This window comes from Mycteria americana, chromosome 1 (genome assembly GCF_035582795.1).
Source record: "Mycteria americana isolate JAX WOST 10 ecotype Jacksonville Zoo and Gardens chromosome 1, USCA_MyAme_1.0, whole genome shotgun sequence".
In the NCBI taxonomy this organism is placed as follows: Eukaryota; Metazoa; Chordata; class Aves; order Ciconiiformes; family Ciconiidae; genus Mycteria; species Mycteria americana.
Genome location: NC_134365.1, coordinates 78092458 through 78105400, shown reverse-complemented (window position 1 = coordinate 78105400; position 12943 = coordinate 78092458). Strand labels below are relative to the sequence as shown.

General features: G+C 42.5%; 1 protein-coding gene across 3 annotated transcripts in view; it reads right to left on the bottom strand.

Moving 5' to 3' along the window:
• The window catches only part of PARVB (parvin beta), a 67296-nt gene that overhangs the window by 35043 nt on the left and 19310 nt on the right, over positions 1-12943 (bottom strand). For all 3 annotated transcript variants that reach the window (XM_075507277.1, XM_075507267.1, XM_075507286.1), the window contains exons 2-3: positions 7343-7432; positions 4390-4460 (exon numbers count right to left, since the gene is read on the bottom strand). In XM_075507277.1, the coding sequence (XP_075363392.1) occupies positions 4390-4460; positions 7343-7432 (161 nt within the window). The remainder of the gene's footprint in view (positions 1-4389; positions 4461-7342; positions 7433-12943) is intronic.

Below are 12943 nucleotides of genomic sequence, written 5' to 3'. Positions count from 1 at the left end.
TCTGCAGGCTGGCTGCTCCCATGGTGGTGAGGCACATTCAGAGTTAATCTGCAGAGTTCAATGGCATAAGGACCCCACAGTCACTGCTATACAGTAATGAACAAAATGAAAAACAAGACAAAATACTTGAACACATCTGGCACAATGGGAAAACCGGAAACCCAGTCACCAAAAACAGCAAAGAAAGAAAACCCTGATTTCAGTGACTCTTTCCTCCCCAACTTCTGGGAGAATTAGGAAGCAGAGATCAAAGGTATGAAAGCTTAACTGGCTTCAGGGTTGCGCATGGAAATTAATATTAAAAATTCATATTCAGGCCTGGAAACTATTGCTTAAGCACAAAGCACTGGCAGCCTGTAAACAAACAGAAGGCTTTTTGTTTTCAAAAGCAGACCACGGAGCATTTAGGAAGCACGGTTTCATCTGGTCACACGTGAAACCTTACCAAAAGAGCAGTGGCTTCATTTTGGTTTTCTCTTCACCACAGTGAATTTGAAAAAGCCATAAAATTAGACATGGGAAAAGGTGATAATTTCTAGGACAGTGAACGACTTACTACAAATGAGGATGTTTACTCATTTCAGGCAGTATCTAGAGCAGCAGTGTTTGGATCTGTATTAAGTTTAGATGAGGCTTTAAAGGCCAAAAGTTGTTGCCGTATCAGCCAATCTTACAGAAGTCTTTGCAGGGAGGGAAAGTAGCTTGCAACTGTGGCTTGCTGTCTTTTGTTAAGGCAAGGCGCTTTCAGACAGGACCCAATTCTTGCAAGCTGCTGTTCTAAAATTTTGGATTCAATTAGTAGAAGCTCTTCTTCATACTTTTCCTACCAAAATACATGAGAAAACCCTAGGAAATCTGTCACTTATGTGAAACGTTAAAATATCTTTTCAAAGTCTCTGACTCAATTCCTACAGCCTATTAACTCTAATTGTGTTTAGGATGACAACCAGCAATGAAACTTTTGAAACTTTTACCCTTCAGCCATATCTGAACCAGAAGGGGAAAAAAGATTCCTTCCACCTTTACACCCACTACACAAAGAAGCACACATGAACAACAAGGAAAATACACAGAGATCAGCCTCCTTTTTTTTTTTAAGTATTCAAAAGAGAGCTAGAAGAACCCCCAAACACTCTTTACAATTAGTCACATGGACCAACTAAAGGAATTTTATATATTAATGGAAACTGAATTTTAAACAGATTCACGATAACATATAGACTAGAAACCGGACTCTGAAGTACACAAGAAGAAACAATGTATCACAGGACACCTCTGTATCTGATCACAAAACAGCCCAAACTTGTAATTATAACACTTACTTTAAGTTAGTTGTGCAGTCATCATATTGGTGCACTTGGTAAAGATTGGGCAATGAGTTAAAAGAAGCTCACACATTTCAGACACCAGAAATAGAGTATTTTGTGAATAAATTATTTATACATATATATAAATAAAACGATAACTCATCTCTCTTTCCCTGATCTGAATTTTCAGCTTTAGGTCTGTTCAGTCATGTACCAAACTGTGTTTGATTACACACAGAGCAAATGAAGTGAGGGAAAAAAGGCTGCTGGCCACAGAGAGAACTTAGTTGAATACTTCATATTGACACATTGTGGCCAACTATTTTTAGAATACCATCAACGATGATAACAAACAACACTTGGTGGCGTAATTCTAGTTCCTGATGATTTTCATATGTGCAAGAGGACTTAAAGCAGGTATTTTAGCATCCCCAACTAAGCAGCCTTCAACAAGGGGATTCACTGTATATTTGCTTTAATAAGAGTGAGGAATAAGGCTTTTTGTTGGGGTTTTTTTTTCTGTTGGTCTCTCCGTGTTACCACAATGCTATACAATCTGTCTCTCCAGAGTTACAACAGCTCTGTCAAAATCACTTCCAAACGCTCACACAAGCTTGCGCTGATCAATTCACTATGCATATAATTCCTATGGCATGAGGCTAGCAGAAATTAAAACAACATTCTGTGGAGACAAAGAGATATTAAAGCAGTGTCAGCAACAGACATCTCTGCTGCTTCTTTGCACCGAGATCTATTTACCGAACTGCATGTGACTGACAGAACAGAAACACTCAAAATCAATGATGGCAAACCATTGGCATGTCTAACTCTGGTGTTGAAAGAGATTTGGGCTGGCATCAATGAAACTAAGTCATACTGCCAAATTTCAAAAGGCATGAGGCTCTGTTGCTGCTATTGACACATTCTTCTCTGAGGGGAAAAGAGAGAGAAACACTTTGAACTATAAAAACCTCCATCTATTCAACTCCTCACTCCTTGCTAGTCCGTGGAGATCTTTCGTTTCAAGCCCTGTGGGGCAGGCAGTCTCTTCTGCTGGCTGCTGCTGTATAGCACTTAGCATGGCTAATTCTCATCCAGCACTGGGGCTCTTGGAAAATGTCATTAACCACTGAAGAACAGAAAACAAGGAATAAATTGCTCATTTTTTTGCATTACCCAAACTCTGTGGCATAAAATAGGTTTTGCCAACGTAATTCAAACCTCTCTCTGCCTTACAGATTCACACCAACCTAGTGTTAAATATTTCTCTAGCTGAATCTCTGTAAAAAGTCTCAACTGCTGAGAGGTTTGCAAATGATTAGCAATTACCTAAATTACATAATTTTCAAGCAGGCACTCTACAGGACACATCTCCCCTTTGAGGATGATCCCAAGGAAACAATCTCCAGTTACATGCTGTTCCCTGCACCAGCTGCTCCAGTTCAATTGGTAATAGGTTACTCTCTCTTCATGCAAGTGTAAACTGCCGTACTGAACCAGAGCCTGATTCTGCGATGCAGTGTAAGCACTCAGACACATTCTCAAGCACTGCTCTAGCCCTGATTTTCATTCCTCCTGAAGGTTTTCAGGTTTTTAAACTGGCAAATATAACCTTGCTAGACTATGACATCCAGGGAAGACTCACCAACTCATATTAAATTCAACAGCAAAATTCCAAATTTAAAAGCAATTCTGATCTCAGTATCAAGCCTCCTCCTGCATCACAGAGTGCAGCTGGTTGCTTCACTGCAACGACTCTGGTTCAGCCGAATTACTCATGATAATATTGCTGCTCCACTAGCAAAGAAACCACAGTACATTTTGAAAGAGTGGTGCAAGACCACTATACCTTTTGAGAGTATTAATGGATTCAGGTACTAGCAAAGAAAGAATGTGCTAATTCACTTAATTTAAAACCACAATGTACTCCAGGTGAATTAGAATAACAAAGAAATCTGAGCATAGGTCCTTGCTAAACTCAGTTTGATGTGGTTTTGTAATCCTAAACATGTTATTGCAGTGTTAATAACAGATTACTGGGCTTGTTTTAAACATGTACCAGGTGAGCAGTTTCCTGAGGCATTCTGTGAAACCTATGTGTGCAGCCAGGGTGCATAAGGTTTCCTGAAAGGAATGTGCCACAGCTCAACCCCCTATCTGGAGACAGTATACACTATCTAAAGTTTTCAGACCCACCCAGCTACAGCTGCATTGTTGTTTCTAACAAAAATAAATTTTTTAAATAATTTTAAAATAATAAAGAGGAAGTGTGGTGGGAAGTATAATACAAGCACAAACGCTTTTTGGAAAGAGGTCACATTTGTTCAGAACTGCCATCCCTTCTCTTCCTGCTCAAGCTTTCACTATGTTAACCTTAATGACTTACTGCATAGAAAAGGTTCTCCTAAACACTAGTCCCTCAAGATCAAATCCTCCATCATACCTGGCAGAAACTATGAGCACTGCTGAGGCAGAAAGCCACACTTCACACCAGCACAGCTGGAAGCACCATTATCAATACCTTGGGCAGGTGTCTCCAGTGACAATACAGATTCAGGACAATCTGGCCCCTGCCCCAGCACGCGGGTAAACTGAGGACTTTTCTTTTAAAAAAACAACAGAATATAGGGCAAGAAGAATCTCACTTCCAACCTTCCTATAACACCAGTGGCTTCCTCATTGTCCCCTACCATGCCCTTGCTCATTTCAGTCCTACTCTTTCTTCTCCTGAAATCTCACTAATGCTTTCCAAAGCTCCTTCCCTGTTTTCATAAACAGAACCTAGGTTTATATGCAGTGACTGCAGGTAGATTCAAGCTAATCACTGATCCTCGCTGCGATAATCACAAGGATATAAATGGACAACGGAGCTTTACTCCGTAACTACCATGAGCACTCTGACATTCAGCCTTTTCTTGTTTCTCTCATTGTTGCTTTTAGCCTTACCTTGTTGGTGACCTCAGTTTTCACAGATATACTTCAGTAACAAGTTGTTATTCAACTGCGTTCTTGGTAACCAGCTTGTAAATTACTCCAGCTCACTAGTAAAGATTTGAAGAAGGACAAAGTAGTGATTTCCTACCTTGATCAGTTCTTTGAACTTGGGGTCTTCTTTTGAGTTAGGATCAATCATAGTGCGTTCCTCATTCTCCTCTGTCCAAGTAAAATGGGAGACTTTAGTGAGATCCACTTCAAATGCACACTGCTGAAACACTGCAACAACTCCTAATCATGAAGTGGCCTGTCAGGTGATCAAGAAATGACAGTGCCTAGCCGTCATCTTAGGAAGGGAATATCCAATGACCAAAGCGTTAGGCATTTTTAGAGACACACAGAAAGATAACACAGCCCTAACTTCCCTAAAATAAGATTGTTTCCACTGGCCTTCCCCAGCTCAGACCCTGCTGTATGCAGACTACTTCAGGAAAATCACTATACTCTATACCCTGTGGGGCATGTTAATATTAACATGCCAAAAAGTGCAGTCAACTACTTTTCTCCCTCTCCTCAATTTGTATTTAATTTCTATTTGAAAACACCTGTCCCAAATCACACCATCTTGAAGAGCAGAGCAAGCTTATGGCACTACACTCAGTGCAACTGCTGAGACTTGGGCTGACAGTTTGGGCCTCTGCTCCCTGGTTCCCCGAAACTTGGTCACACCTGCAGCCCTGAGTGCATGAACTCCTTAACCTCTGGTTAAACTGGAGAATGAAAATTACCCCAACTTATATCAGTTGTCCTTGTGCATGGGGGAAGAACATAAAATAGATTTCTCAGGTGTAAAGTCTTCTATTTCTTCTGTGGCTGGGAGATGGAGAAATGTGAGAAATTGCTCTCCAATGGCCAGCAGGACAACCACAAGAGGCATGAATATAAAGATTAATTTTTAGAAGGGATGATTTGATACAGAAATGTTGGTAGCAAAATCAACTTGAGCTCAGTAAGGCTAACAATCAAACAACCTTTGGCAGAATTATCTTCACAACAGCACATACAGACACATGCATCATGTGCATGTTTATATGCTACTGTAGATACGGATACCAGTATTTAGGAAGCAGCTGGAGCAATTCTCGTATTTTAAATTCTGGTGCTTGCTTTCAAGTAGCAGACCTCTCCCTCCCCTTCATTTTAGCTCCTTTAGTAGCCCAGTGGTAGCTGTGATCTAGGTTAGATCTGTTCCTTTCAGTGGGGAGCTAACCCTGGCTACTACACAACAGGAACACAAGGATGGGTGACAGTGTCACAGCTATGGGAGGAGATCTACATCTCATCGGCTACAATAATTATTTATAAACCCCATGGATTTATCTTAAGCTGAGTCTAGACAGGCCACATGGAATCCTATTTTTCTATTGATTTCTCAATTCCTTCCAGCATGACAACAAAGGAGGGGTTTCGGTATGACCATTGGTCAGGCCATTGCCACACTGCATAGAGGAACCCTTTAACACCTGACAATGACCAACCTACAGTGACCTCCTATTGCAGTGCTAGACTTCACTGCTGTCAGACGGCAAACGTGACACTCGCACATCCTAGACACAAGAGAGACTATACCATCTAACTGGTTACCTTAGACTTCACCCAGACATTTGGGTTCAGTATTTTCCAGGGCCCCTTATCTCTATTTAAAAAATAAGACCCTGCTATCTGAACATACTTGACAAATTTCCACAAGCCTATGAAAAAACATGAACTCTTTTGCTGCTTTTCCCCCCCTTGTTCCTTTACTTCCTCATTACAGCGTAGGATGAGTCAGGCAGTCTAGTCGTAAGGAAGTGACACCCACTACACACCCAAAATACTTGCTAACTGGAACCCTGAACAAGATTTGACCCATAATGGTATATTTGCTTAAGGTTCACCAGTGGTCATGTCTTTGCATGACAGGCCTTCAGGAGCGGTCCCGCATCTTGTAAAGTCATACACACCTTTAGCGGTACCCAGAAGAAATCATTGGAGACACTCCTGATCCATACATATACACAGAGCAACCAACACTTTGCCCATGTCTCAGAAGAACAGTATTTTGCATTTCCTACTACTCTTCTAATCAGAAAATCTAAATGACTAACACTTTTTTTTTTTTAATTTACTGTTTTATTATTTGTCTCCACGACAGCTTGCTTCAGCTAATTCCGTAGATTAAGAGACATATGGTCAGGAAAGAACAAAGTGTTTTATTCCAACAAGTCTTAAACACTTTTTGCTATTAAACTATGCTGTTGCTCTTGTAGGGACTCGGGGAAGGGGGGAACGGAGAGAACAGGACTTTGAATATTTACCTTCTTTCTCTAAAGCATTGCTTGTTTTACATACTTCTATCCTAATCACATTTAATTACTATTTTCAGCAGCCTAAATGCTCATCTGTTCATTCAGTATCAGGTCCCATTTTGCTGTACTGTCACTTGCAAAGTGGCAGTAGTAACCCAAGGAGGAACATGGCATCCACTAGTTAGCAACAGTGTGGTATGTACGTTGAGGTAAGGCAGTCTAAGGGTTCCACAGGAACCACGACACACACTTCTGCTACAGGCTTTCTGTGGATTGGTCCTTTTGCATTTCAGTTCCCCATCTATATATAGAGAGAAAGATACCACTCCCTTACCAAAGAAGGATGTCTGAGATGCACTTGGCCAATGGGTTAATGGAACTGAAGTAAATCTTAAGCAGGCAAATTCAGCAGTATTTTCCATCTAATTCTTTGCAAACCTCAACTTACTATCTACTTTCAGGATGATCACAGACAAACTCGAGTTCTCTGACAATTCATTGAACAAGTCAATTTTCCCATAAACTACGTAGTTTAAGTGTATCTGCATAGCTGGCACTGCTCTTTAAATTCCATTTTAGCCCTTCTAATTTCTAGTCTACATGTGACATGCAACAGTTCTCAATTCTCATGCCCAGTTCTCTCAGTTTCAACTGAGCAATGTACATTCAACAGTAAAGCAATGGATATGGCGGTCACAGTGGCCACCTTCATTAATAATCGCTTAGTCGAGTTCTGTAGCACAAATACTTTACCTAATAGTGTGTCTTCTGGATGGATGTCCACGGTGCTTGGGTTCATTGGTGCATTGATAGCATTTTTACCTTCTTCCTGGAGGTCACTCACTGAATAGAGAGAAAAAACAGAAAGAAAGACTGTAATAAATGCAAAGTTTGCAGAAATGTAGGGGTTGAAGAGCGTATTCATAATAAGAGAAAACATCTGGTAGAGCCATTTCAAAATGGGTCCATAGTTTATGGAATTAAGAACTGCAGCCGCAGTGGAAAATAAAATCAAAGTAACATCCTTTTATAACTTCTTATTAAACTGAGCCACCACACAACTGGCTGAAAATATTTTGCAAGAAACCCAATTCTGTGGTAAGAGCAACCTCAGAGGGCTTGTTTCTCCAGAAGGAAGGGGTGTGAGGTTTGTCTGCAGGATGGTCCAGATCTAGAGCAGACAGCATACTGTAAAAACAAACTTCTTTTCTGATAGCATGACCATCACTCATCACCACCTTTTCCAGCTGCAGAACACCAGGAACTGCAACTTGCTACTGGCTTATTAAAAGCCTCAGAGAATCCCAGGGAGACCTACCAAATAAAGATGAAAATGTATTTAATTCTAGCATTGCCATTGGCTAAAAATAGATGCAGCATGATCCGGTGAACAGAAATCTGGAATTTGTGATTTCAAGCTCTTGTCCTAAACCTGTAACTCTCATTTGGGAAAGTCAGTAAAGTACCCTTCACCAATAAAATGGATATTAAAATACTTCCCTACGTCCTGCCACATGGGAGGAACTGAACTTGAGAACAAGTACTGAATAGTCTTTAGTATCTTCACAGAGCTTGACAGTAAGAAAAGCACTAGCAATGCTATAACACTTCTACAGTCTCCAAGGCACATCTCCCCCTAAACTCAGATAATGATTATGTATTATAAACCAAGCTATTGAAATACATGCATTTGAAGTAAGAGATACAAAGATACCATAACAGCCCCATCTATTCAGTGACAGTTCTGTGTTAGCATGGGCTAAGCTCATTTGTGGCAGCATTTGTGGTATTGCAGTCTCCTTTGGGAGAGGTCCAAGTCCCATACTCTTTTCAGGGAAAAGCAAGGACTTCCAAATAAATAAGGCCTGCTAGCCAAACTTTTCTGGGGAAAGGAGGAACAGTTAACTAATAGTCACAGTATCCCAACAAGCACTTCCTTCAAGAACAGTCACTATTTCCCTTTCCCACTGGAAAATCAAACCACAGGCTAATCATTTCCATGCAGTCTGCAAAGGTTACAAAATCCTGCATCAGTACTTGCTTTTTTTCCTGGTTGACAGAAAGGGAAAACACAGAGATCCTACTGCCCCAAAGGAGGACAGGGAAGAAGAATACACTACAGTCCCCACTACTTCTCTCACGGATACTTGAAATAAGTGCTTAAAACAAGTTACCACATTTCTTAATTGCAGTTCCAAGATGTTAGTTAATTCTGGTTCACAGCATGATATTGAACATGACTAAAATCCTCAGTTATGAAATGCTGTTCTTATGTTCTGCAAGCAACAAACACCAGTCTCATATTTTGAGACCTTATGGCTTATGAACCATGTTAGAGCAGCTGGTTAGAGCTAAGACGGCACAAAGTCTGGGGGAAGAGGGGCTGCCAGCAGTAAGCATGGCTTGCTTTCTGTGTTGTGTACCTTCTGCAAAGGGAAGAGAACAGCATTCTCGACTGCAAACAGAATACAATGTCTGCAGGCTGAGATTTAACCTCCTGAAAAAATGTCGTTATTAAAGAAACTCTTAATTACCCCTTTTCTGCACTCATTCTCATTTTCTTGGAAAACTCTCCAAACAAAAGCCAGGGAGCTAAGAGGCCTCACACAACAGACCACAACAGTTCTAACAGCGTGCCTTACCCAGCCCTGTTTGCATCACGCCCAACTAGAGCTTTCTCACCCGAGCACCTCCTACATTGTGATGCCAATAGGAATACAGCCACCAGGAGGCACAAGAAAAATCGTGTGGAAACTGGGCATTACAAGTAAGATTTTTAAAACCCTGCTAGCTACGACTATAAATACCCAAATTCCACTTGAATCAGACTCCTTTTGGAAGTACCAGCCTTGTTTCTAGATGTAACTATCTTTTCATTATTATAGCACTGCTGTCATTTTGGGAATGCCAAGCATTCAATAAGGTCAGGGCATCTCTATTCCTAATGCTCTGCAAATGCAGCAAAGAGCTGCTAAGTTCCTCTGGGCAGTGAATACATGGTACTGTCTGCAGTGTATGCTATATAAACAAAATGCTGCATACATTTCAAGCCAGAATACTTTTAAATGCAGGTAAACTAGTTTTAGTCCCAAAAGTTTAATTAAGATGATACATTTGTTCTTTTTTTTTTTAATATTTTAAAAATTATCTCCAGTCTTCATAACAAAAATACCTTGTTTCTGAGCAATTTACTAAACTGAAAGAAAGCATTAATACGAATTTGTGTATTAAGCCCCCATCCCTCACAACACGAAGAGCCACATAAAACCCTTAAGCTTGCCTTCAGATCCAGTTCAGCTGGGCCAGATCCCACAGGACCAAAACATCCTCTTCTACCGCTAGCGGCAAAGCATGGCTATGTCAGCAGAAAGCCTCCCAAAGCCTGCTGCCCAGGGAGAGCCCTGTTTACAGAGAGCCCATACACCAGGTCCTAGGCAGACAGCTTAGGAAGAGATTGTTGCTACAAACGTAATGTTTCCTACCTCCTTTTTTGCGCCTCTTACACAGGAGCCCTGCCATCCCAGCCCCAGCAGCACAAAAGGTCGCAGATGAACTGCATGGGCCGTCTGAATGCTGAAGGAGCAGCAGCAACTGGATAAGGGGCTGCCACCTCGGGACTGCCAAACCTACGTTAATTCGGGCATGGTGACACAGGAGGAGGCACTAAGATAGCCTCCCAGCTGCTGGGGGGGCGGGGGGGGGGGGGAGCTGGGAGGGAGGACACAGCACTTGGCCATGGACTCCCAGCCAGGAATCCCTCCCTATCCTTGCTGCTTCTGCAGATAGCCAAGTGCCTCCCTTGGCCTGTTGCTGGCCACCTAAGAGCAGACACCTCAAAGATGGCGTTTTCTCTGCAAGGAGCTTCCTGAGAAAGTCATCTCCACCCTCTGGCCAAAGCACAGTCGGGTTCCCCACCGTGACAGCTTGCCCCAGGAACACACAGGTTCACAGAGCAACAGCCAGCATGCAGAGAAGCAATTGCACTCAGGAACATAAATTTGCCAGGGTATTCCCAACACCTGCTGCACTCCAGAACCTTTTCATGCTGCGCTTGAACAGATGCTGAGGACTTTTTTTCCCTGCTCGCTGCCCCCAGTATCCACTTATCACCGTTGAGCAAAGAACCAGAAGCAGGAAAAGGAAACCGAGCCACAACACTGGAAAAAAACAGAGAACCCACAAATGAGCAAGTGGAGACAGTTAAAATAGTAGTCAGGATGGAGCAACAGGTACATCTCTGAGAAGAATCCGATAGGTGTTTTAGTGTAAATTTACAACAAAGAACGGCTTTCAGCCCATGCTTTCACAAACCCAAAGGTACTGTAAAAGATTATGGATATTAATCAATTGGCAAACGTCAACCTCCTCGGCTTTGTATCAGCAACAGTGGCTTTGCTGTAAAATTTATACCAGATCCTTACATCGAGCGAGCCATCCGTGCAAGAGGGCATTTTACTGGTAGAGCAGAGCTGTACTTGCACAACAGGTTCTAGTCATGGTAGGTCCCACATGAGATATTACTGCTCCTTGCCTGCTCTCCACCTGCCCATCCACAGGTCCCCTTCTTTTCCCCTTCTCCACAGGAAACATCTTCCCCTGCTGTGTTGGCATAGTTCTTTGCTCTCTAAACGAGATCTGTGTAAAGCATCTCTCTCTAAAGTCTGATCATTTAATTTCATAGATCGGTCGGAGGAAACCTGCAGTAGGGGAAGACAGGAAGGGGTAGGAAACTGAGTACAGGCTGGAGTAGCATCACTTAGTCCAGGCTGGTCCCCAGCAGAACCTTTTCTGTATCTGTTGCCCCGGGCCGGTTTGTTGGCTCCCACTGGCACGCCACACCACGCCACACCAGGGCAGAGGTCTCCTTCAGATGTGCCAGCAGAACCCGTAAGAGCAGCCCCAGCATCCAGGGAACGTTCTCCCGCCCACGACGAGAGTTTGTCCCCACCTTGACCCACCACACATACTCCACTAAATGGTTACAGCCTTAACATAAAACTTGCCGATGGTCTGAGTCAGCTGTGAACTTACACAGGACAAGTCAGGTGTAACTACAGGCACAGAAAGATGATGCTTTGGAAAGGTATCTGGCAGAATTAGCCACAATTTCTCCCAGATGTCTGCTATAGCCTCCCTCCCTTCTGGCTGGAGATCTCCTCTCTGAGCAGATCCTCAATTAACAGGCAGCACTAGTCCTCCGAACCGCTCCAGCCAGCACTTGCAAAATCTAAATGTAACAAGGGACAGGCGAGTGGCCAAGGCATTCAGCAAAAACCCTGAGTATTTCCCTAAACCAGAAATTTAAATTCATGAGTAAAAGGTCACTTCTCTACCAGTCCCCAGGAAAGCAGCAAGGGTTCCTGGCAGCCCTCCGATGTTTTAACAATCTCCTGGCAGTGTCAGCAGTCAACGTGATTTAGTCACATTAGAAGCTGTGCTGGCGTTTCAAACAAATTAATATAATAAGCGGATTGCATGCACACATGCTATACAGCACTACATCTGTAAGCCAGGCAGGCTGTCTCGGTGCATGGGATGACATGCAAACTGCACAGAACAGGAGCAATTAGCTGCAGAAAGTTGGAAGCACCACCAGAGCTGTCAAGGACTTCTCACAAGTCAGAAAATGGCCTTTAAAGTCAGCAGGAACGCTATAAAAATAAGAAAAGTCCCCACTTTCTCCTTTTTATAAGGAAGAGCAAGCTGATGTCAACAATTTGATCCTTTCTACCCTCACTCTTAATAATTTTAGTGTCATTTTAAAAGATCAACAACAGCACAGTTTACCTCTTAAGTCTTTACCATTCACTGCCTTGTTATTAAAAAATTGACCGGAAGCCTCTGCCTCTTACAAAAGCAGATGGTAAATGCTACTTAATTTTAGCTCTAGTTATTTCTGACTGCAAAGCTGAATCCCACCCCACAGAAAGCAGCAGCTGTCGTGATGCTAATCACGGGTTTCTGGACACGGTGCTTTCCTTCACATTCAACCAGTGCTGAGCGGGCTCCGCAGCACTGCCTGACCACAACTTTTACACAGTGTACTTTCATCTCGTGATTAAACCCTAACTTTGGAAGCTATAGGACTGGTTTGTTACCCTTGGCTCCATTACAGCTGATTTGTTCACGTAACTTTGTCATCTTCTTTGGTCAGAGCAGCACAGAGAAGGGAAACGTGCAATGACCATGTAACACGAACTGCACAGGAAGCTCTTTTCCTGCCCCCAACATCTTACTGCTTCCCAAGTTTCCTTGCTCTTCCCAGAGACAAAACCGCAACCAGCTGCACTTTTTCAGACAGTGACTCACCTGCCTGCAACTCATATCCTAAAAGTTCAGATAATCACATGCAAA